The sequence below is a fragment of the Balaenoptera physalus genome (genome assembly GCF_965194825.1).
Source record: "Balaenoptera physalus genome assembly, chromosome: 1".
Classification (NCBI taxonomy): domain Eukaryota; kingdom Metazoa; phylum Chordata; class Mammalia; order Artiodactyla; family Balaenopteridae; genus Balaenoptera; species Balaenoptera physalus.
Genome location: NC_138882.1, coordinates 177,267,650 through 177,288,039, shown reverse-complemented (window position 1 = coordinate 177,288,039; position 20,390 = coordinate 177,267,650). Strand labels below are relative to the sequence as shown.

Sequence of the window (20,390 nt, the reverse complement as noted above, 5' to 3'; positions counted from 1 at the left end):
CTTAAAAAAATGACATTCAGGGGACTTCCCTGGCGGCCCAGTGGTTAAGACATCACACTTCCTCTGCAGGGGGCACAGGTTCGATTGCTGGTGGGAGAACCAAGTTCCTGCATGCCTTGAGGTGTGGCCAAAAAAGTAGAAAAAAAAAATGATATTCATGAAAATATTTTTTTTCAAGTAAAGAAAAACCCAAAATTCAAGCAATAGCACGTCCCCATATGTTACCCCAAAGACACATGCTGGCCTGGGGCGGGTGCTTGCAGTAAGCCCTGTGATGACCTCCCCCTCCCTGCAGGGCGCTACATCTTATCCTTCGTTGGCTGCGGTCTGGCCATCGTGGGCACCTACTTGCTGGTGACATTCGCACCCAACAGTCACGAGAAGATGACAGGCGAGAACATCATCAGACATCTTGTGAGCTGGCCTTTTCTCCTGTACATGGTAAGAGAAGCCTCCGGTCCTTCCACCTGAGATGGTGGGGGTGGGGATGGAGTCCTAGAAACCAGAAACCCAAATTCCCAGCAAGACGGCGTTCACGGGAATCATGACGTATTTCACAGCGCGAACACCACGCTCGCAGAGAGCATGTAGTTCCTGGGGAAGTGCTTTTTTTCACTTGTGTCCTGAGTCATGTCTAAAACTGCATGTATAGTATGATAACTTGATTTTTTTAGAGGTATTTGTAGGTCTGTACGTTACCTGTAAAAGATTGGATAGAAAAACAGAAACTCCATCAGTAGTTGTCTCTGGGAGATGGAATTATGATTGTGTTTTTATTTCACCTTCGTCTTTACATATTATCCAAAATTTCTACAGTGAGCATTTAACTGTTATGGTAAGAAAAAAAGTTAAAATTTTCAACAGTTAAAGAATGTTATTTTTTTTTTTTGCCCGCTATCACACAGCTGATAGAAGCTGATAGAAACACGGGAGACACGGCAGACTTTATCTTCTAAACCCCCAACCAGAACTAATCAAGGTTACAAATAGATTACAATTGACTAATTGTAATCTAAATTGATTACAAATAGACTAATCAAGGAAAACATCTAAGGTATTTGATAAAGGTACTGGTGTATTCCTGCTTCCCCGGCACCATGTTAAACACTTTTTAATGTATTATCTATCAACAAAAATAACCAGTAAACGAGGAGTTTTATTTGAGCCAAACTGAGGACTATAGCCTGGGAGACAGCCTCTCAGATAACTCCGAGGAACTGCTCTGGAGAACCATGGTTTTCAGTACAGTTTTATATCTTCTCAGGTCAAAGAACATTAAACAAGTCAGGGATACATTCCTTTAAGGTATAAAACAACAACAACAAAAAACAGATCAGCATGTACACAGCAAGTCGGTTTGTCCTTGGTACCTGGGAAGGGAGTCTTATCATCACAGGGGTACTAGCATTGGCATCCCATGAAGGGAGGCATTTAATATTTATTTATTTATTTATTTTTAATATTTATTTTTAATGTGAACATTCTTTACTTCTGGTCAGTGTACCCTTTTCTTTAATAATTAAAGCAGGTGTACAATGTATGTTTGAAAGGCCACAAATAGGCCGTTTTAGTTAACATAATTTTTTTTTTAATTTCTCCATTTTAATCTTTTTTTTCATATTTATTTATTTACTTGGTTGCACCAGGTCTTAGTTGCGGCAGGCGGGCTCATTAGTTGTGGCATGCAAACTCTAAGCTGCGGCATGCACGTGGGATCTAGTTCCCTGACCAGGGATCGAACCCGGGTCCCCTGCATTGGGAGCTCAGAGTCTCATCCACTGTACCACCGGGGAAGTCCCTGTTAGCATAAAATCTGAGTTAAATCATGTATAAGCCAGAATGACTTCCCTAGACCTCAATGTGTGAAAATTTGTTTCATCACATCTCAGACTCCCTCAATAGTCCTATAACATAGGTGTTTTTCTCCCCATTTTATGGATGAGAAAACTGGATCTCAGGGTTAGCAAACTTGCTGAGAGTCCCGTGAGAGCAGAGCTGGACCTGAAGCCTGCCTGCCTGCCTGGCCTCACGTGTCACCACAGCCTGCTAACGAAGGTGTTCACTGTTTTGCCTTGACTCAAGCAGCCTGGGCCTGCTGCAGAGGCCCCGAACGTCCTTTTTCCTCCGATTGCCCGTGAGGCAGATGATAGATTCCCCCAAGGTTGGGGCTGTGTCATCTCCCTAGCGCCAACCAGCCCCAGCGTTGACCTGTAGGCATGGAGAAGTGTCTGCCGGGCAGAGCCAGAGACCCACCTCTTCAGGAAAAGCTTAACCCCAGAACACAGGCTTCTCTTTCAGAGAGTCCTGGGCTCAAGTCCATTACATACTGTGTAGCCGTAACCAAGGCACTTAGCCGCATGCTCTGCCTCCTTCTCTGTACGTTAACTGGCGGGGTCCCTGCACCCGGGGTGGCTGTCAGGTCCACCCAGCACGTGACAGATGCTCAGTGACCAATTCAGTTTGGCTTCCTCCATCGTCACTGTGAGGCAGTGCTGCCAGCTGGAAAGATTTGGCCAAATCAAATTCAGTAAATATTTATTGAGTGTCTGCTATGTGCCAGACACTGTGAGTATAAAAACTAAACGAGACAGGCTGACAGAACTCATGGTCCATCAGGAAGCACCAACACATATACAGCCATCTCGCGATAGAACGCCAAGTGCTCTCCCAGCGTGCGTTTAAGCATCATGAAGAATGGTGGGGAGATCGGCCACTCCCACCCCCCTGCCCAAATGTGTGCACATCAGTTGGGAATGTTGATGAGTAACTGTACATCTGCTTGATGGCGTATTTTGCAACAATTAAAGATAATTATGACAACTCCATAAAACATGAAAATTGTTTACGGTAACTAACAATGGCCCAGCACAAAACTGCGCTTTGACTGTGATGACAAGTAGATAAAATATGTATTCAGTGTGACAAAGACAGGAAGAAACAGGAAAATGAACGCAGCTGTGTTTTATGGTCTCTAATTCTGAGGAATTTAACAATTTTTTTCTTTTTAAAATGCCCGTTAATGTTTCTGCATTGGTTTTTGTGATAAATGAACTTCGGTAGGAGGTTGGGATAGGCAAACAGAGCTGAGCCATTGCTTTAGTTTTGCTGGGGCTTCACTCCTTGGGAAAGTATTGCCAAATGTCTGGACCTTTAAGGAATAGAAAGGACAAGCTGTTGCTGCAAAGGCGGGGAACTTCTCAAACTGCAGAGTTTTCAAACTTGCTGTTGTCTAGTAAGATTCTACTGATGGAGCACCTTCTGAACGCCAGGCACTGGGCCCCCATCTGCAGGCAGTGTAGCCTAGTGGGAAAGCGCATGGGCCCTGGAGCCAGACTGTCCGGGTTCAAATCCCAGCTCTGCCATTTGCTAGCTTGGGATTCTTCATAGAATTATTACGCTGATTTAGTGAGTTGAGTAAAGATAAAATGCTTAGAATAGAGCCTGGCAGATTTATGAGTTCATTAAGTATAAGCTGTGATTATGGCCCTCTAAGTTAAGAACTCTTATCCCTGTTTCACAAAGGAGGTAACTGAGGTTTAGAGAACTTAAGTGACCTGGCTAAGGTCACACAACTAGTTTAGAAGGAGATCCAAGCTCATAACTGGGCCTCCCTGACTCCAGAAGTCCTCTTTTTTCGACTCTACCAAGCTGCACGCAGTGGAGGCTTGGTTAGCAGGCAAGTGGTGTATCTACTTACATACTTAACCAAAGAGCTCTTCTCCTCAATGGACAAGCAGCTCCCTCTTTGACCAACTCCCAGTTTTAGTGGGGGTTACCATGGAGCAGTGAGATTGGACACCAGCTCAGCCTGATGAATCTTGACCATCCAAGACAGGGTGGACCTGAGGCCAGCACAGCACCCTCAGAGCCTCTCCGCGAGGTGAACTGCTCCTCAGAATTGGGAGTAGAGAGATTCAGCGTTCCCTGCTTTCCTGCAGGATATGTATCAGCGGTTTGGGAAATACTGGATGTTTCAATTCCCTTTCAACTCTGAGGGCCTGTGACTGATGCAATCAGCAGCATAAACTCCAGCCCAGCCCTCCAGGGTCTCCTGGTCTTGCCTGTGGCCCCCGCTGACCTCCCCCCCTTGCTGCTCTCTGTAGCTCGTGGAGATCATTCTCTTCTGCTTGCTGCTGTACTTCTACAAGGAGAGGAACGCCAACAACATTGTTGTGATTCTCCTCTTGGTGGCGTTACTTGGTAAGTGAGGGTCCTGGGGATTGAGTTTTGCCACCACTAAGTAGCACCAAAAGGAAATGTGGGTTTTGTTTACTGAGCTGTGGCATCTGGACCCAGGAGCTGCTGGAGGCCGGCTCAGGCTGGGCCCTCTGCATCGGCGGCTGCAGGAGCCGGGTCCCTGCTAACCGGACGCAGGCCTTGTCAGTTCCATCGTGCTGCTGACGGCATTCGGTGTTCTTGCTCAAATACCGCATCTCCTAAGTGCCAGGAGCGGTGCTGCAAACTGGCTAGAGCAGTGGGCCAGACAGACACCCGTCCCCTCAGGGTGCCACCCATTCGAGAGGGAGGAAATGACAGTAAACGAGTTGACAAATGCATAGATAGTATAAGTTTGGGCAGTGACAATTACAGTGACGAAGAAGAAAGCAGAGTAAGGGTAGGGGTGGGGGGTTAAGTGGTTATTTCAGAGAAGTCAGGGGTGGAACAGGTTCCAACAAGTGAGCCCCTAAGGGTCCATGTAAGACCTATCAGAGGTTAAGACTTAATTCTGGATTCAAAGGCAAGAATTGATTTCGATTTTGCTCTCTTTTTTTTTTTTCCTTTTAAAGGCATGGCTGCAATGGGGGAAATGGCTCCTAAATCAGATTGGGGCAAGGCTCTAACCCCACATAGAGTTAGATTTACCAAGTAGAGCTGTGAGAAGCACCCCTTCTTCCTGCAGAGGGACAGGTGGGTGCGGCCCTGCCGCTACCTCCTAGTGACTGTCCCTGTGTCAGCCACGCCGTCCTCTAAAAATGGGCCTAAGAGAACACCCAGATCTCGGGGGGAGAGGCGATTAAATGAGATGAGCACCGGTCCCCAGTGTGTGTTGTTTCCTTCTGTCCTTCCGACAGCAAGCCCCCATTCCAGCGACAGGCCGTAAAACACACAGATATGTCATCGTAGGACAGGGTTCCATTTTTTTTTTTTTAACAGCTTTACTGAGATATAGTTTACATACCGTAAAGCTCACCTGTTTAAAGTATACAATTCAGTGATTTCTAATATATTCATAGAGGATGCAACCATCATCATAATCGAATTTCAGAACATTTTTGTCACCCCAAAAAGAAACCCTGTGCCCACTAGCAGTCACTCCCCATTTTTCCATCCTCCCAGGCCCTGGCCAGTCACTAATCTACTTTCTGTCTCTATGGACTTGCCTTTCTGGACGTATTACATAAACGGAATCGTACACCATGTGGCTGTTTGTCCCTGGCCTCTTCCACTGAGCATCATGTTGTAGAGGTTCATTCCTGTTGCAGCATGACTCAGTGGTCCGTTCCTTGATGATTTTGTTTGCAAAGTGGATTGGAAGATCACGGTCCCAAAACGTCCTCTCCTGGTGAGTTGGAAGGTCAGAAGGTTCTGAGGCACGTTGGCCAATTCCTTTCTGCCCCCTGCTCACCAACGAGGACAGCCTGGAGAAAGTGCTTGTCTTAACTGCCTGCCGATGTTTGAAAACTGTAGTCTAAGTAGCTGAGGGGCCCAGAAGCCACTGTGTCTGCTGGGCTGTTGGCAGGAGAAGGCAAAATGAGCAGACGCTGAGAAAAATAGGAAAGCAAAACATTTCAGCCAGAACAAGGAACTTCATTTGTACCATACTTGGGAGTTCCTTTTAATTCCTGCTCTGGCAGGGGGATCCAACAGTTTAGAATTAGAAGTTTCTGCAGCACTGGGTAAAGCAGTGGTCTCCGTAGTGAGGTGAGTGTATGGGAAGAAAAAATATTAGAACTGGTATTTATTTTTTATCTCCACCTTTTAAATATATTTCCTACACATGTTTTATGATGTATATACCATATAAGCACAGTGTTACATGACTATAATTTTAAAATAAATAAATGTATATATATTTGAAAAGCATATACATATGCATAAGGGTATGCATTCCAAAACATGTGGAGACCTCTGGTCTAAAGAAATGTTTTTAAAAATACCAGTGAGTAAGCATTTTAAAAGACCGAAAAAACAACACAAAAAACTCCTGAGCTCTGTACACACCACATTTTTCTTGTGATTGCCGTGAGAATGATACTCAAAAGAAGTTCATTTATACATTCGATTGTTTTGACCTTGCATTGTGTTCCAGACACAGTGCTGCCACTCTGGAGTTCAGAGTGAACTCACCACCCTTTCTTGGTAGAGTTTAGAAGGGCGTTTGGAAGTACCCTTCGGGCTTTTGCTTTCCTCTCTGCTTTTACGGGAGGGTGCAAAAGAGCCAATGCCAATAGGATCTTCTCACTGTGTAAATCACTGGCTGGGCTCTGCCCATGTTCCCTGCATCTTGGTCACCTTGTCCTTTGAGTTTATAAACTGTACCCCCCCCCATGTCTCTGAGGCTCCCACACATCCTTGTTAACCTTCTGCAGGCTCAATGACCGTGGTGACAGTGAAGGCTGTGGCCGGGATGCTCGTCTTGTCCATACAGGGGAACCTGCAGCTCGACTACCCCATCTTCTACGTCATGTTCGTGTGCATGGTGGCAACTGCTATCTATCAAGCCGCGTGAGTTGCAGATTCTTTTCCTGCTGGGCCTGCCCACAAAGGTCTCTTCCAGCTTCCGGGCCTGATTACAATTGTTTTTGAAGCTGTAGGGCAGGTAGAACATTCAAATGTTCTGTTGCCAGGGTTTGGCATCCACTGTGGAGAGAGTGGGGTCACTAATTTGCTGAGTTATCACATGGAGGGGTGCCGGGCCGCTTGAAAAGCCTGGAGTGGATGTATTTCTCACTCTGCCTCAAAATGTGAGAACCGCGCAATCAGAGGCAGCCTCGATTCCCATCTGGATCAAGGCAGGTGCCCACTTCCGGGGCCTCAGAAGAAGCTGTGCCGTCCCCGTGAGGCACCTATTTGTCTGCCCGGTGGAAGACAGAAAGTTGTCTCCAACTTTCTTGTCCTCAAGAAATCTTTCCAAGTAGAAGAGCAAGGCGATGGTTTCTGCCTCAGAAGCAGCAGTTCTGAGGGTAGGCCTGGGCCTTGCTCACGTCAGAGATCCGGTGCCCAGCAGGGGGCCTGGGTGAGCATGTGACAAACCTGCGTGGGGACGGAGGGTGGACAGTGCCGGTTTCAGTGTGGTGCCTGGGGCCGGTTCACCCTGGACAGGTCAGGCCCTGGACTCCAGCCGCTGGGGCTCACCATCCACCAGCGGTGCCTGCGGGGAACATAGCGGTGACCGCTGCCACCCGGGCGCCCAGTGTAAGCTGTGCTCTCACTGCCTTCACAGGAACTTGAATTCATTTGGTCCCCACGACAATGATATCATCCTCACTTTGCACGTAAGGAACTGCTGCGCGAGGCCAGGAGCTGGCGGAGCTGAGACTGGAACCCCGGCATCTGTCTCCCTCCCCATCCCACGCCCCTCACCCCTCTGCCCTAGGCCTGCTCCTCAGCTCCTCTAAGACACAGATTCCCCATCTGCAGTGACAATAACAACAGCCCCTACCTAACAGAATCGCAGCAGGCTCTAGTAGGATACAGGATAGCGTCCAGTAAATAGTAGCTTCTTTTATGACTTTTGTTACTATTATTATGCCGATTATGACTATGCTTAGTCCTCCTACAGTGATTCTGGTCATCACCCCTGAGCCCCTGCCCAATGCAAGGCTCTGTGCTGTGCCCTCCAGGGCTTACAAAGATGATCAGGTGCCCCGCCCTCCTCGGGAAGCTTCTCACTCACACATCACACATTCATCGAGGCCTGCTGTGTACCGGGCCCGTGCTGGGCCTTCCACGCACAGAGACGTGGGCGATAGTCACTGAACTCAAGGTGCTCACAGCCCTGGTCCGAGGACAGCCGGGTAAACAGACGATTACAGTTGGGTGGGAAGTGTGTTATGGTGTAAGGAACGTTGCAACAATAACCAAAGTGCTATGCAGAGAATGGACAAAGAATATATTCCTAAATGATGGAGTGTTTATCCTAGGTGGAGAGATTAGGAGTGACTAATTTTCTCTCTCTTTTTCCTATATTTATTGCCGTGACAGTTTAATTAAGAAGAAAATTTGTTTAAAAGAATAATTACAACACGAGGCAGGACGTGATAAGCGCTACAGGAGTTTCTTGGAGTGTTAAGGGACCAGGAATGGCTTTTTAGTGGGTAGGGGATGCAGGGGACACAGAGGTGAGGAGAAGGGCATTGCGGTGATAAGAACTGTGTGGTCAGAGGTGTGGGACGGGGAGAGGGAGGGGCCTCAGGCTGTGTCCAGAGGAAGAATAGGAGCAAAGCGTGGACCCCAGCCCAGGAGATACACAAGGCTGGCATCTTTATAATCCCAAGGAATATTCCTTCATGCCTCATCTTCGTATTTTCAGACCAAGCCTGCGGTCATCGGCTTTCAACTTGGCCTTCCGACATCCCCACAGCCCACTGACCAGAGTGCTTTTGTGTTGAAGGTTTTTAGGTCAAGCCTCACAGATGTACGACTCCTCTCTGATTGCCAGTGTGGGCTACATTCTCTCCACTACCGTGGCTATCACAGCAGGTAAGGGTGTGGTCGCTAGATTTCTGTCTTCTACCTTGACAGCAGGGACATTACCCCAGTGTGGAGGGAAGGGGCGCCACCTCTGTCAGAAGGCCAATTCTGCTGACTTGTTCTGCCCGTCACAGTTGTAGATGGTTTTGTGGGGAGAGTGCAGGATTTAGAGCCAGAGAGGCCTAGGTTTGCACCCCAGCACAGACACGGAGCTGTGTAGCTCTGGGAAAATCACTTCACCTCTGAGCCTCTGTTCCACATTCATAACATGGGAGTAATAATACTTTCCTCCTAGAATTGAAATATGTATAGTCCAAATGTCCCCTACCTTGTACTGCTTGTGTTAGGTTTCTTTAACAGTTTCTACCATCATCTGCTAACTCCACAGCCTCCACTGGCCTAGTGACCACACACTTCTTCTGTATAATTTTTAGAGATCATGAGTATATACATAACACGTGCTCTGTAAGTGATCATCATCATTATTGCATTCCCCTTTTCTTCTACTCCACCCCTCTATTTTTTTTCTTTTTCTTTCTGAGGTGGCTTCAGAGGCTGCAAGCATTATCTCTGTGTGTGTGTGTGTGTGTGTGTGTGTGTCCGTTTTTTTGTTTGTTTGTTTTTAAATGGCAATGGTGACTAAGATTTTCAGGGTAAGAAGACCAGTAAGAACCAGTGTTCCTCCCTTTGAGGAAGGCCCAGCCGGAAAGCCATATATTTCGCACTGCACCTTGGACAAGTGGTGCCCAAACTGGTGTTCACAGAGGTTAGAACAAGAGCGCACACAGCCTGCCAGGGCCTGTGCCGTGAGCGGGACCAGGGATTGAGTGGGACTTGACCCAGAGCAGCCAGAAAGCTAACCTCATGCAGAGATTTAAGTCATGGTCAACAGCTTCGGTCCAGGCAAGATTGAAAGGGATAGAAACACTGTGGTTGAGCCTGCAGTCAGGCAGGGAATCAGGAGCTCCGGGCAGGGTCAGGGTGATGGGGTGTGAAGTGGGTCCAGACAGATGCTGGCTGCAGGGTGAGGGCAGCAGGCCTGTGGCACTGCCACACTGCAGGGTGTGACATCTGCCAGTCTCATGAGGTTAGAAAGCTCTGGCAGCTTAACCACGAAGCCTTGGTCTTCCATCTTAAGAAAGATGGGGGAAAAATGTGGTACATATATACAATGGAATATTACTCAGCCATAAAAAAGAACGAAATAATGCCATTTGCAGCAACGTGAATGGACCTAGAGATTGTCATACTGAGTGAAGTTACATCAGTGAAAGACAAATATCATATGATATCACTTATATGTGGAATCTAAATAAAAGATACAAATGAACTTCTCTACAAAATAGAAAGAGTTACATATGTAGAAAACAAACTTATGGTTACAAGGGGGTAAAGGGGAAGGGAGGAATAAATTGGGAGATTGGGATTGGCATATACACACTACTATATATAAAATAGGTAACTAATAAGGACCTACTGTATAGCACAGGGAACTCTACTCAATACTCTGTAATGGCCTATATGGGAAAAGAATCTAAAAAAGAGTGGATACATGTACATGTATAACTGATTCACTTTGCTGTACACCTGAAACTAACACAACATTGTAAATCAACTGTACTCCTATAAAAACTTAACAAAAAAGAAAAAGAAAGAAAGATGAGGGAGAGGGGTGTGTAAAAACTGGTAAGTCTCTAGTGTAGCTCATAGTGTCGTTTCACTGGGGGAAGCTGGGCAAAGGGTACGTGGGAATTCCGTACTATTTCTGTGCATCTAATATTATCTCAAAATAAAAAGTTAAGAAAAAAAAGATGGAGGTAAGAGGGGCCTAGGTGGGGGAGAAAGAGAAGACAGTCTATTCCCCCCAAATGGCTTTTATTCCATTCTGCTAATTTCTTACTAGGTGCAGTCATAGTATTTTGGACCCCTTTGGTATTCCGTAGGGAAGGGAGCTTCGCCAGATCCTAAACAGACTGGCAGGTGGGTGATTTGAAAACAGCTCACCCGCGTTTTCCATTCTTTGCTGCTCAGGCGCCATCTTCTACCTGGACTTCCTCGGGGAGGACGTGCTACACGTCTGCATGTTTGCACTGGGGTGAGTCCCATCCTGCTCCCTGGCCCCGAATTCCAGGCAGGCTGCCCCTCTCTCCCCACCCCTGCTCCAGCCTCTCAGGCAGTCCCTTAGAGCCAGAGGAGCAGCTGGCAGTGGGAACTTTGTCCCCAGAGGTGAGTGTTTCATTCCCCAAAGGGCTTTACCTTTCCTTTCTTCTCTTTTGGGCTTTAATCTCCTTGTCATTTCGAACACATCACAATTTGACCCATGAAAGATTCTCAACCTCACCTCAGATCAAAGAAATGTATACTGAAGCTAAACAAGATGCCATCATTTTGCAAAAACTAACAGGAGGGGTAACGTCCCATGTTGGCAAAAGACTAGGAGCCCAGCTCTCTGCCACAGTGTGAGAAGTTCTTTAATGTGGGAGGATAATTTGGCAATAACAGTGAAATTTTTAAATGAGCATGCTTCTTGATGCAGCTTTCCATTTCTAATCATTTATCTTGGAAAAGTAAATGATGGACGTAAGGACACATGTATGAGGGTGTTTATTATTTTAAAAATTAATTGTATAAGCAAATAATTGGAAACAACCTAAATGCCCATCAGTAAAATACAGGTTAAAGAAATTACACTATCTTCATATAATTAAGTACCATACTGCCATTTTGAAAAATTGAGGTCAGTCTATTGGTACTGACATAGAACCATGTCTAGGATATGTTGAATGAAAAAAGTTACATTTTTAAAAATGTATAGTATACCCTATGAGCCAGCAATTCCACATCTAGATATAGACCCAAAAGAAATTAGTTATATATATTGACAAAATGACTTGTACATGAATATTTATAGTAGCTTTATTCATAATATGCCCAAACTGGATACAACAGGAGAGTGGAAAACAAGTTCTAATATATTCAGACAATGGATCAGATAATGCATTCAACACAACAATAAAAAAATAATGAACTACTAATACACACAATGAAGTGGATGAATCTTAAAAACACTTATCAGGTGAAAGAAGTCAGACATAGAAGAGTACATGCTGTACTGTTTAACTCACAAGAAGTTGAAGAACAGGCCAATCAATTCTGTGGACGTCAGAACAGTGGTTTCCTCTGGGGAAGGGTCTGCATGAATGGGGAAGGGGCACAGGAAACTTTCTGGGGGTAAGGGATGGAAATGACTTCTCTATTGACCTGGGTGGTGATCCCACGAATGTGTGCACAGGTAGGATTCATCGAGCTCCACGTTTAGGGACTGTGCATTTTATTGCCTGTAAATTATACCTCAGTTTTTAGAAAGTATGCTTGTTTATCTAAGCTCTGGAGAGAAGAAAAAAACAAAAAACGACTCTGGAAGAATAGACACCTATGGTGGGGGCGAGTGCAGGGACTTTCTAATTTTTACTTTCTAATTTTTACTTTCTCTGCTCCTGTATTGATTGAATTTAGGCTCTAAAGAACTTTTTAATTAAACAAAAAAAAAATCTTTAAAGGCAGGGTTCTGAGATGCAGGGTAAGTGGAGGTGAGGGTTTGGCCGAGGATGGCCTGATTTGTTCTGATTGAGGCTTGTGTGGGCTGCACGGGCTGTTATTATTCATCTCGCATCGGCTTCCTGCTGATCCCAGGCCCGGCCGCCTCTCAGGGCCGCTCAGCAGTGAGCCCACCTCTGCAGCCTGCCACCCTGTTTTCCCCTTTTTCCCATTACCCACGTTTGAAAGCATCCCTCCCAACCTCACTCTGGCCTTGTTTCTCTTCTTCATCTGTGTTCACCAGGTGCCTCATCGCATTCTTGGGCGTCTTCTTAATCACACGTAACAGGAAGAAGGCCATTCCCTTTGAGCCCTACATTTCCATGGATGCCATGCCAGGTAACATTCAAATCCAGCTGGCCAGCCCATCCACATAGAATGACTGCTACTTCCTGTTTAAAAAGAGACAACCAGCCTCTGGGTTTGGTGCAGGGAAGGTGTGCTGTGCTATTATGATGTGACTGTCTCTCTTTTTTTTTGTTTCTGTTTTTTGTGGGTTTTTTGGTTTTTGTTTGATCTCAGTTTGCAAAAAAGGAGGCAATGGCTGAGGCACCTTGATTGGTTTTGGGCACATCTTGCCAGTTCTCATGTCAATTTGGGTATCTTTTAAAGACAATCCTGATTCACACTGGTTATAATTATGATCTGCTGCACCAGGCTTCATGCCTGCAAAAGGAAAAATCCATTTCATCTCAGTGGAATGGAATGATCAGAGAGGGGAAGGAAAATAGGATGAATGAAATTCAAATACTATAACCTCACTCCTTAGATTCCAAAAGGGAGTGGATTGTTCTGGAGAGCCTAGTTCCCCAGGGAGCTCAGGGTTCACACTGAGAAGCACAAGTTCAAATGGCAGGAACATAAATGTGTGAATCAGCTGAGTACTGCACAAAAGGGAGTGATGGGGCTTGCAGAGAACTGGAGAGCACTTTCCAGCCTCAAGGGATTCAGATGAGAAAGTTAAGATGTTGGGCAGCCCCATCTAGATTTGCTGACCTAAATTCTATAGGATACTAGCGGCCACTAGCTTTCACTCTTTAACTCAAATTTAATTTTTATTTTAGATATATAAGATGGAACTCTCTCCAAAGCATAGTCTCCCACCCTCCATTAAGACAGTCTTGTGAACAAAAGGCAATCGCAGTGATGGAGTAGAGTACTACTTAATAAAGTACTCGGGAGGCAGGCGTGTTCTCAGGGCTGACCGAGGTGCCCATAATTTAAATGGCCCCAGGGTTTATGTGTCTACTTTTTATATTATTTCCTCATCTCTTGCTATTAAGCTGTTGTCTGTCATTCTTGCTGTTACCAGCCTGCCTGTGTATAGCAGCTCCGTGTCAATCTTCTCATTTGACCCAAGTTGTTTGAATCATGTATAAAATTAAAATAAATAAGCTCTGAGTTGGGGCCTTAAGGTTTCTCCTACGAGTTAAGTGCATGAGCTTTAGTGCATGGACTTTTGAAACATCTAATCTGGCTGCTCAGATGCCTTTTTTGCTTACTTCCTTGTTTCTCGGCTGTGTTCCGGATAGATGAGGGCGCTGGATAGCTGAATTCCAGATAGGTGAGGTGTCAACTCTGTGCAAGTATGTGTATGTACATGTGTGTTTGTGTGTTTATAAACCGTGTATGTGTATACATCTATATAAGTATTTGCATTTGCGTATATACAGATGTGTTTTCTGGTAGAAGATAGAAGGTAACCTAAGGTAATCTTAGGTATCCGCGTTCTGTGATCTGTTTGTGGACGTGGCTCTCGCTTCCTCTTTGTGCCTTGTGACCGGTGGGAAGTTGGAGAAAGGAGACCTGCCCTCGTGCCGTGGCACGACAGGACTTCTGAGTAGGCCTGGCTTCTGTACTTTGAAGCTGAGCATGGGCTTGGAGTTCAGATGACCTGGATTCAAATCCCAGCTCTCAACCACCTACGTGCTGAGTGACCTTGGGCGTGTGCCTGGACCTCCCAAGGCCTCTGACCCTCACTTGTAAATTGGGATTCCTTTTCCCAGGGTAGTGGGATAATATGTTAAAGGCCCCTTGCACAATGTCTGGGACCTGGTAGATGCCTGGTTGAATTTGGTTTCACTTCGTTTTTACTTGAAAAAAGACTTCGAAAATTTCGAACACTTGTTTGACCTGATGCCAGGTAAAACAAGAAGAAGAAAACTCTTAGACAGAGACGCTTTTCCAGCTGCTCGGTTTCCCTGGTCAGCATCAGGACCTTCCTGGCTTTGGGTCTAACCAGATTGATATCTTCACAACTGACTAGTAGCCACGTTTCGAGAGGCATTCAAGTTCCGAAAATTAGCTACACGTCACAATTAGGAGAGGCTTGAAATAATTCTAGCACCTGGAAGACTTCTAGAAAATGAGAAGGAGAAAAACAGTCCCTGACAGCGAGGAGCTGGGCTGGCTCTCACAGCTGGGCCTTGGTGTTCCTGGCTGAACATAGACCATTTCACAGAACATCAACAGCAGACAAGGTCATTCTGGGACTGTGATGGATCAAGACACAAACAGGACCATGCCATTGTCATGTCCAAACACAGACAAACATGAACATGGTCCAAACCATAAAAAGATCAACCATCCCCCTCCCATGAGTGGCTGCTGCTTCTTTACCAATCACAGCTTTAGTCTCCATCTAGTCTTCTTTCCTTCTAGATAACAATCATTAAGATCCCCAGTTATAGAATTATCCCCACTTCCTGACAGCATCTCATCCAAAGCAAAGCCCTGCTTCCTTAAACCCTCCTGAAATCACCTAACACAACCCAAATTCTGTAGTAAGTCCTTTCTAATACCCTCTTACTGAAACAGCTCCCCGTGATGTACATCTCCTTCACTGAAATGAGTCAAGAAACCCAAATTTGTTAGACTATAGGTATATTCCTGGTGGGTTTTGGCTGGGGAACGTTGACAAAGCTAAACCATGCCTGGTAAGCCAACTGTTCTCCCTGAGGAATAGGCATCCCCTCATCTCCTCCCAATTCCCTCCCCAAAATCTAAACCACAGACTCTTAAACTGTACCCTTCAAATTCCCGTCAGCCAAGGCTTGTGTAATGTGGAAGCAAAGGCCCTTCCACAGATGGGGTCTTCCCAGACCATTTGCAGAGTAGATAAGAGCATGGGCTTTGGTGTCAAATCCCAGCTCTGTCTCTCATTAGCTGTGTGTCCTTGAGCAAGTTACTTTACCTCTCTGAATCTCTGTGTTCTTATCTGGAAAAGGAGGATAGTAGCATATTTCTGTCATAGGATTTGGGGGGATTAAGGTCTATAGGGAGCCCACACAGCATTCTGGTTAAGAGTGTGGGCTTTAGAATTTAAACCACCTGAGTCTGCACCCTAGAGCTGCCACTTGCTAGCTTGGCGACCTCAGGCAAGTCCCTTAACTTCCAACTGCCTCATTTTCCTAATCAATAGTTGTGTGAATCAAATGAGATAAAACTTTATAACTATTTAGAACAGTGTCTGCCACCAACTAAATGCTCAGTCTTCATCAGCCATTATCATTATTGCTGTTGTTGTTACTATTACTATTTAAAGCACTTAGCCCAGTGCGTCAGGCATAGGAAGCAGTCAGATGTCAGCTGTTATTATCATCATGGTTTCATGGAAGATAATTTGCATTCAGTTTTTTTATTACTCAACCAGGGGGCAAGAGAATTTGAAGGGTCTTAATTCCCTACCAGGAAAAGAACTGGCCTCAGAGAAGGCCAGGTCCTACTTGGCTAGGGGAATTGTAGAATACATTTAAAGGAATTAATGACTAAAGTCTTTGCCCTCAAATGTAAGTAGAAATCCGACATCAATGTGCCCAGAGGTAATAAGCAAAATTGCTCCTTACTCCATATGTGGATCAGCCATGTTAATGTCAAACCTCTCCCTCTGAGCATCATAATACATGTGTCACCGTCATGTATCCATGACACAAAAGTTATCGTCTTCTCTCAACAGCATCATGAAGTTTTCTGGATCCTGATTTAACTCAGCAAAAAGTGTTGGCATCTACCACGTTCAAAACACAGTGCTGGTTCCACTTGCCCTGTGGCCCGGACATTCCCACCTCATTCTAAGCCAATGGTTTCTTTTGACAGTGGCTGGTCTGTGTGCATATTTCCTGAAGATTCATCCTTTGTTGCTTAGCAACTATAATATTTCTAGTGTATATTTATGGGCGCTCTTTTTTTGTTCAATCCAAACCATTCAGGAGGTTGACAGTGCACATGCTTAGCTCCTGAGCACGGTGATTAGTCTGTGGTGGGATAGAAGAGGATGAGATGCAGCCTCCTTTGGCCCCACTGCATAATGATTTGGGGGAAATGGATTTCATTTCAGGTATGCAGAACATGCATGACAAAGGGATGGCCGTCCAGCCTGACCTCAAAGCTTCTTTTTCCTATGGGGCCCTGGAAAACAATGACAACATTTCTGAGATCTACGCTCCCGCCACACTGCCCATCATGCAGGAAGAACATGGCTCTAGAAGCGCCTCTGGGGTTCCCTATCGCGTCTTGGAACACACCAAGAAGGAGTGAGCCCACCCTGAAGGAGACTCACCTTCTCTCCATTTACAGCTGCTCAAGCCATGCGGTTCAACCCTTAATTCTAAAACTTGCCTTTCAAGTCTTATTTTTTTAATCCAAGAACTCTGTGGACGGGGATCTTGAAAAGCCTTTGTCTCTGGCAAAGGGTAGATTATCTTGGTCCTGGAAGTTTCAGATGATGAGGGTGGGGCTGGGGTGGGGGGCTGAAAGCAGTATTCTAGGCGGGCAGTACAGAGTTCAGCCTCTGCCTGGTTTAGCCCAACGAGATTTGGAAAGCCATTGTCATCCTTGAGGATGGTAGCTGGGTTTCCCCAGTCAGTGACCAAAGGTGGCCACATTCTTTAGAGCTAAAGCAGGGCAGAGATTCTGCCCTTACTTTCCAAATCCACTGAAAGGCTGGAAACCTCCAAATCTAGTCTTCCCTCACCTTATGTGCAGGCCTGATCTCTACCCACCTCCCTCTTGATTCTGTACTTGAGATAACCTTTGTGTCGCCCTCACATGGCATGGTGAACCAGCCCTGGGTGTAACATCCTGCCACTCGCCTGTAAGAAATGCACATCTGCTTTCTGGTGGTCTGTGCCTCCCCAGTGAAAGTGTGCTTGATGTGTTTGTACTGGATCCACTCTGGAAACTAATTTGGTTTTGGTTCTGTGAGCTACTTGGTTGCTTTCTTTCCCCTCAAAGGAACTGAGAAATTAAGAGAAGAAGGGGAAGAATAAAGAAGACAGGAGCAGGGGTGATGAGCCTCCAGCCCATAAAGGGAGAAAAATCCCTTTTCATTTTGCAGGAGGTGATTGCATCACCTGTAGAAGGACGGACAGACAGTCTGGCTGTTGTACGTGTATTTTCCTGCACACCGGCGTCCTCTGGGGAAACCAGGGGTGTTCATTTCAGAGACGGCCTCACTCACCTCTCCTCTCTCCTCTGCTCTATAGATTGACGAACCAAGCTTGAGTCATTGGTTCACTTCCTTGGGGTCGATAGACTCTTCGGGTCCTCATCCCCGTGCACATACATCTGGGAGAAGTAGGCATTCTCAGAAATGGGGCTCTGCTGGCTGGCTGGCTGGCTGCGTACACGATTGTCTTCCCCTAGACTGACTGTATGCTTTTGAGAATGGCAGGTAAAGGTCTGCAAACTTTAATGAAAGTAAGGATCCTCTAGGGAGTTTATTTAAAATACAGATTCCTACACCCCAACCACAGGTACTCTGATTAAGTGGGACTGGGACCGGGCCCAAGAGTCTGCATTCTTAACTGGCAGCACAGGTGATTCTGAGGCAGGTAATCCAAGTATCACACACCTTGAAAGCCTAATAACTGAGAGAGACAGTCTGCTGAAACCCTGACACACCCCTGCTGGAAAGTTGGAATTACCATCCCTTGCTTCCTCTTGGGGGTTCATTTGGCAGGCCAAATAATCCCCATAGGATCCATGGCATTTCTGCATCCAGTGATTACTTCTTAGAACTACACTTCCTGCTTCCCTAGGCAGCCTTGAACTAACCGGCAAGATAACAGTGTTAATAGACCAGTGTTGATAGATCATTAACCTTTATGGATTGTGCTTAATGCTGATTTAGTACCTTGACTTCAAAGCTGATGTCTGTTGCCTGTGATAACCACTTCTGTATTGTGTCTTACATGCCTAAGAAGGCAACAGACAATGACTTTTCTTTTCCTTTAGAATAGGTATCAAAACAATATTTATGAGGCACTTACTATGTGTTAAGCATTTGGACAATGAGTGCTACAAATAAGAAGACCTGGTTTCTGCCCTCCAAGCCAGCCGTGAGAGACACAAATACCTGGTCAACTATGGCAGGAGTGCAATAGCCGACCACAGAAAATGACAGTTATGGAGGTCCTGCTAAAGGTCAGGCCCTGAGCCCAGAACTGGGTATTCAGAATTGGAGATGATTTAGGCTCCACTCATTGATGGGTGGCAAATCTAGCTAAGATTTGGGCAAAGCATAGAAAGTAGAGTGATCACCCCCAGGCAGAGGGGCCAGCATTTGCAAAGACAGAGATGGGTTGAGGCGGGTGGCAAAGGAAGAGCCAGGGTAGGTGATGGGAAATGAGCCTGGAAAGATAAGCAGTGGAGGTAGAATCATGGAGGGACTTGAAGGCCTGGCCAGGGAGTTTAAACATATCCTAGAGAACATGGGAGCCATTGATGGTTCACGGGGAAGAGAATGGCAGGATTCGCACTGATTGGAAAGGAGGCCCTATGCAGTTTGGAGGAAGACTCTGAAGGGGTAATAAAAGTCACTTTTCAAGGTCCGGCTGCACAGCTGCAGGAACAAAACACAAAAGGGGAATTAAAATCCAATTTCGCTGCTATTCACATTTTCCCAGTGATGTTTCTAACGTGGGCCGGGAGGGGGTGTGAGGGCAGAGTGGATAAAGGGAAGGTGAGCGGGGAGGCCATTTAAATGTGTCAAACCCAGGTGATCATTTGGTATCTTATGTGCTCCCAGCCTTACTCTGCCCCCTTCCCTTGGTTTTGTGTTGGGTCTTTTAACCTGGAGTCAGGCAAGAGTGATGAATGGATAAAAGCACATTGTAATCTCAGGTCAGCTGACGATCATGGGTTCAGTGCTACCCAGGAGCTGCCTTCAGGTTTAGGGCAACAGCCCCAGAATTCTGACTCTGTCTTGGGCTGGCATCTCCCAGTCTTTGTCCCTGAGTGTAAATGGACGGTTTGCTGGTGGCAGATAAGCAGCACTTGCTGTTAGGGCGGGGCACAAGGGCATCAGCTTTCCACTCACAGCCCTGACTCTTTATTTTTCTCATGGCTCTCACGTCCCCAAGCCCTCTTGAAGGCTCCAAGCAACAATACGTATCCTGCCGCCATCTCCCTTCTCACAGCCAGTACCTAAGGCAAGGTCACCAAACTTGGGTTTCAGCTTTCCAGTTGTTCTCTAGCTTCCTCTCCCCACCCCACTCTGTTCCCCTCTTCTAAAGGCTGGGATTCTGGGGTCCCTAATCAGATAGTAAAAGCAGTTTTTCACAGATGGGTGCCTGCAGCTTTTGAAGGGAGCTTAGCCCCACTCCACCCACACCCACCCCTCCCACGAAGCTGCAGGTCTGACATGCCATCGCATGAAGCCTCAGGTCATGCGAGGGTTTTGCAGGATGGAATTGACATCTCCATTGCTTTTCTGGTGGAAACGAGGCAGCTTGATGACACAATGTGGAGACAAGATGTCCATCAGGGTAGTGTTGGGGAATCTCTAACCCACAGCCTTGTGAATTCCAAATCTGGTCCAACACTGGCTGACAGGCAAAAAATTTTACTGTGTATTTCTCTGAGAAGCTGTGTAAATAAAGTCACCTTAGAATGTATTCTATGTGGATGCTCACATTTTGTTAATTTAGTGACTAATGTATGGCATGTCTTATTTTTCAAAAAACTGTGTGTGCTATGTGCAAATAGCATTATGAAGTGGTATTTAATTAAAAAGAAAATCCATGTGATGCCTGTTGAGTTTGAGTCTTTTATGTTTGGTTAATACTTTCCAGAGTTATCTACGACAGTGCCGTCCAATA

The 20,390-nt window shown here is 45.9% G+C and overlaps 1 protein-coding gene across 13 annotated transcripts in view; it reads left to right on the top strand.

Moving 5' to 3' along the window:
* Nucleotides 1-20,318, top strand: part of NIPAL3 (NIPA like domain containing 3) — a 49,671-nt gene extending 29,353 nt beyond the window's left edge. For 8 of the 13 annotated variants that reach the window (XM_082464538.1, XM_082464547.1, XM_082464546.1 and 5 more), the window contains 7 exons: nucleotides 296-441; nucleotides 4,104-4,200; nucleotides 6,591-6,726; nucleotides 8,615-8,703; nucleotides 10,726-10,789; nucleotides 12,536-12,630; nucleotides 16,628-20,318. In XM_082464538.1, the coding sequence (XP_082320664.1) occupies nucleotides 296-441; nucleotides 4,104-4,200; nucleotides 6,591-6,726; nucleotides 8,615-8,703; nucleotides 10,726-10,789; nucleotides 12,536-12,630; nucleotides 16,628-16,827 (827 nt within the window). In that variant the 3' untranslated portion in view covers nucleotides 16,828-20,318. Of the gene's footprint in view, nucleotides 1-295; nucleotides 442-4,103; nucleotides 4,201-6,590; nucleotides 6,727-8,533; nucleotides 8,704-10,725; nucleotides 10,790-12,535; nucleotides 12,631-13,823; nucleotides 13,856-16,627 lie in introns of those variants that run through there. The other 5 variants (XM_082464539.1, XR_014264517.1, XR_014264518.1 and 2 more) reach the window with 5 other exon arrangements.
* Nucleotides 20,319-20,390: the final 72 nt, after the last annotated feature.